At 33.9% G+C, this 2,159-nt stretch overlaps 1 protein-coding gene across 1 annotated transcript; it reads right to left on the bottom strand.

Moving 5' to 3' along the window:
* Positions 1–292: 292 nt before the first annotated feature.
* LOC111913848 (auxin-responsive protein IAA33) lies at positions 293–1,815 on the bottom strand. The gene is made up of 2 exons (XM_023909559.3): positions 1,328–1,815; positions 293–539 (listed from the first exon to the last, which is right to left on the bottom strand). The coding sequence occupies exons 1-2, from the start codon at positions 1,762–1,764 to the stop codon at positions 470–472; spliced, it is 507 nt and encodes a 168-aa protein (XP_023765327.1). The 5' UTR covers positions 1,765–1,815; the 3' UTR covers positions 293–469.
* Between the last annotated feature and the right edge of the window lie 344 nt (positions 1,816–2,159).

Below are 2,159 nucleotides of genomic sequence, written 5' to 3'. Positions count from 1 at the left end.
CTGGTATTATTGTCAATTTAGACTTTCTTATAATTAGAATGATTTTAAGTTTTAAAAAGTTGATAACAAAATATTTTAAAATGTAGGAAAAAAATAGATTTGGGAAATTTAATATTTTGAAATTTTATAAAAACTAGATATGATATTTAAAGTTTAGACCATAAATATGATATTTTATATTTTATTATAAGGTATATAGGAAACTCCGTTGGTTTAAGGAATTATGAATATTTTTATGGCAATAACCGCAAGAGGCAAGACCAAAATATAATCTCATAAAACCTTGCATCGAAAGCGATAATTACTCAAATAGGACAAAAAGTAAAATACCATAACGAGCTACACTCTTGTGAACGACGGGTCATATAAGGTTTGGACCTTAAAAATGAAATACCATAACTAGCTACATATGTTTCAAATACAAATGCCTAAACTTACGTTTCCTCTTCAGCAATTACTCTTATTGGAATCATTTTCCTTTACTTAAATTCGCCTTCACTGGAATGATGCGAAGTCTCCTTGCCACCCTTATAAAATCCCTTCAACAAAAAATACACATACAATCCATTGAAATCCAATAAAATTTCTATTAATTCTGAAACTACAAAATTTTCTTTCGTCCTATTTTTCCATCAAAAAATAGTATATATATAATTCATGAGGGAAAATGATACAAATGCCCTACGAACTTTCTAAGGTTTACCTGTTGAGTCTCTAAAGTCTTTATCGGGCTTTATTGGGCCCTAAACTAGGATATGACCTGCTATTTAAGTCATTGTCAAACTGTAATAACCGGTTTAGTAACCTTTTAGACAAAAAAAAAAAAAAAACTCAGATTGTTCCCCTAAAAAGCCAAAAAAAAAAGTTTGGGGATCAATTTGTACAAAAAAAAAGCTCTTCTTTTCTTCAAAAGCCAAATTCACACTTAATTCGTATTGATCTCCAAACTTATTTTTTTGGCTTTATTATAGGGCACAATGTGAGTTTTTTTGGTCTAAAAGGTCACTGAACCGGCTATTAGATGTTGACAGGGACTAAAAGAACATGTCATATCCTAGTTTATGGACTCATAAAGCCCGACAAAAATTTTAGGGACTCAACGGGTAAACCCTAGAAAATTCATAGGACATTTGTGTCATTTTCCAGATTAAGTAATGTCAAAACAATTCCATTTTGGCCAAATTAAAGAAATACGAAGCTAGTTTAGTAAATAAATATAGGTGTGATATTATAATAATAAAAAATAACATATTCTATTATTTTTAGAAGCTGTAGCATACCAAATTAAGTACATAAGTATTATTTTAAATTTAAATAAACAACTTACTTCCAGTTAAGATCACCCGCAAGAAGAAGATCCTTTTCCATGTCTTCATAAGCAATGATATGACCTGGTACTGCATTTGACAGATCAACTCCTACTTCTTGTTCTTCATGAACATGGCCACTGTGCTCGTCGTCCACCAGCATGTGGCGGAGAGCCTTAGCTAGGCTGTTGTAACCGTCGTGATTGTGAAGGCTGATCCGGTGGCAGATTGAACGGCCTTCCACCACCACTGTCACCGCTGGAATCACTCCGGCTATCAAATCGTCCTCCTCTTTTAGAAATTTATGAATGGGAGGAGGAGGAGGACAAGTTGAAGAGATGTTATTTTGTGAAACGAGCATGTTGATGTAGGGTTGGGACATGAGTCTTCTCTGGTGATCCTGCAACCACCTCTTCTTCATCATATTTAGGGATCCCTGTTGATCACTGCTATTCATGTTAATTTCTCTCTTTAAATCTCTATCTCCCTATATCTCTCCCCCTCTCTACATATAAAGACGTTGGTCGATGAGAAAGCTAAATACAGTGTGTGCGTGTGGGTGTGTGTCGGTGTGGATGAGTGCGTTTACATGCATGTGTAGCAGATGGAGATGAGTAGAAGATACGTACATGTTTGTATCACTTCTACCAATGTATATCATCCACTAATAAACACTTTCACCCTGTTTAACTTATTTAGATTCGTTTTAAATCTCTTGTTATTTTTACCAATACGTAATTGTTACAAGAATTGTATTATGTAACAACAGACAGTCAAGACTACCGTTTAATTGTTGTATTTATATTAGAATGATCAAGCAGCCGGACGTATATCCGTTGCAGAGTAGTTTTC

The sequence above is a fragment of the Lactuca sativa genome, chromosome 5 (assembly GCF_002870075.4).
Source record: "Lactuca sativa cultivar Salinas chromosome 5, Lsat_Salinas_v11, whole genome shotgun sequence".
Lineage (NCBI taxonomy): Eukaryota > Viridiplantae > Streptophyta > Magnoliopsida > Asterales > Asteraceae > Lactuca > Lactuca sativa.
Note: the sequence above shows the minus strand (reverse complement) of the source record. Positions and strands in the feature narration are given on the sequence as shown.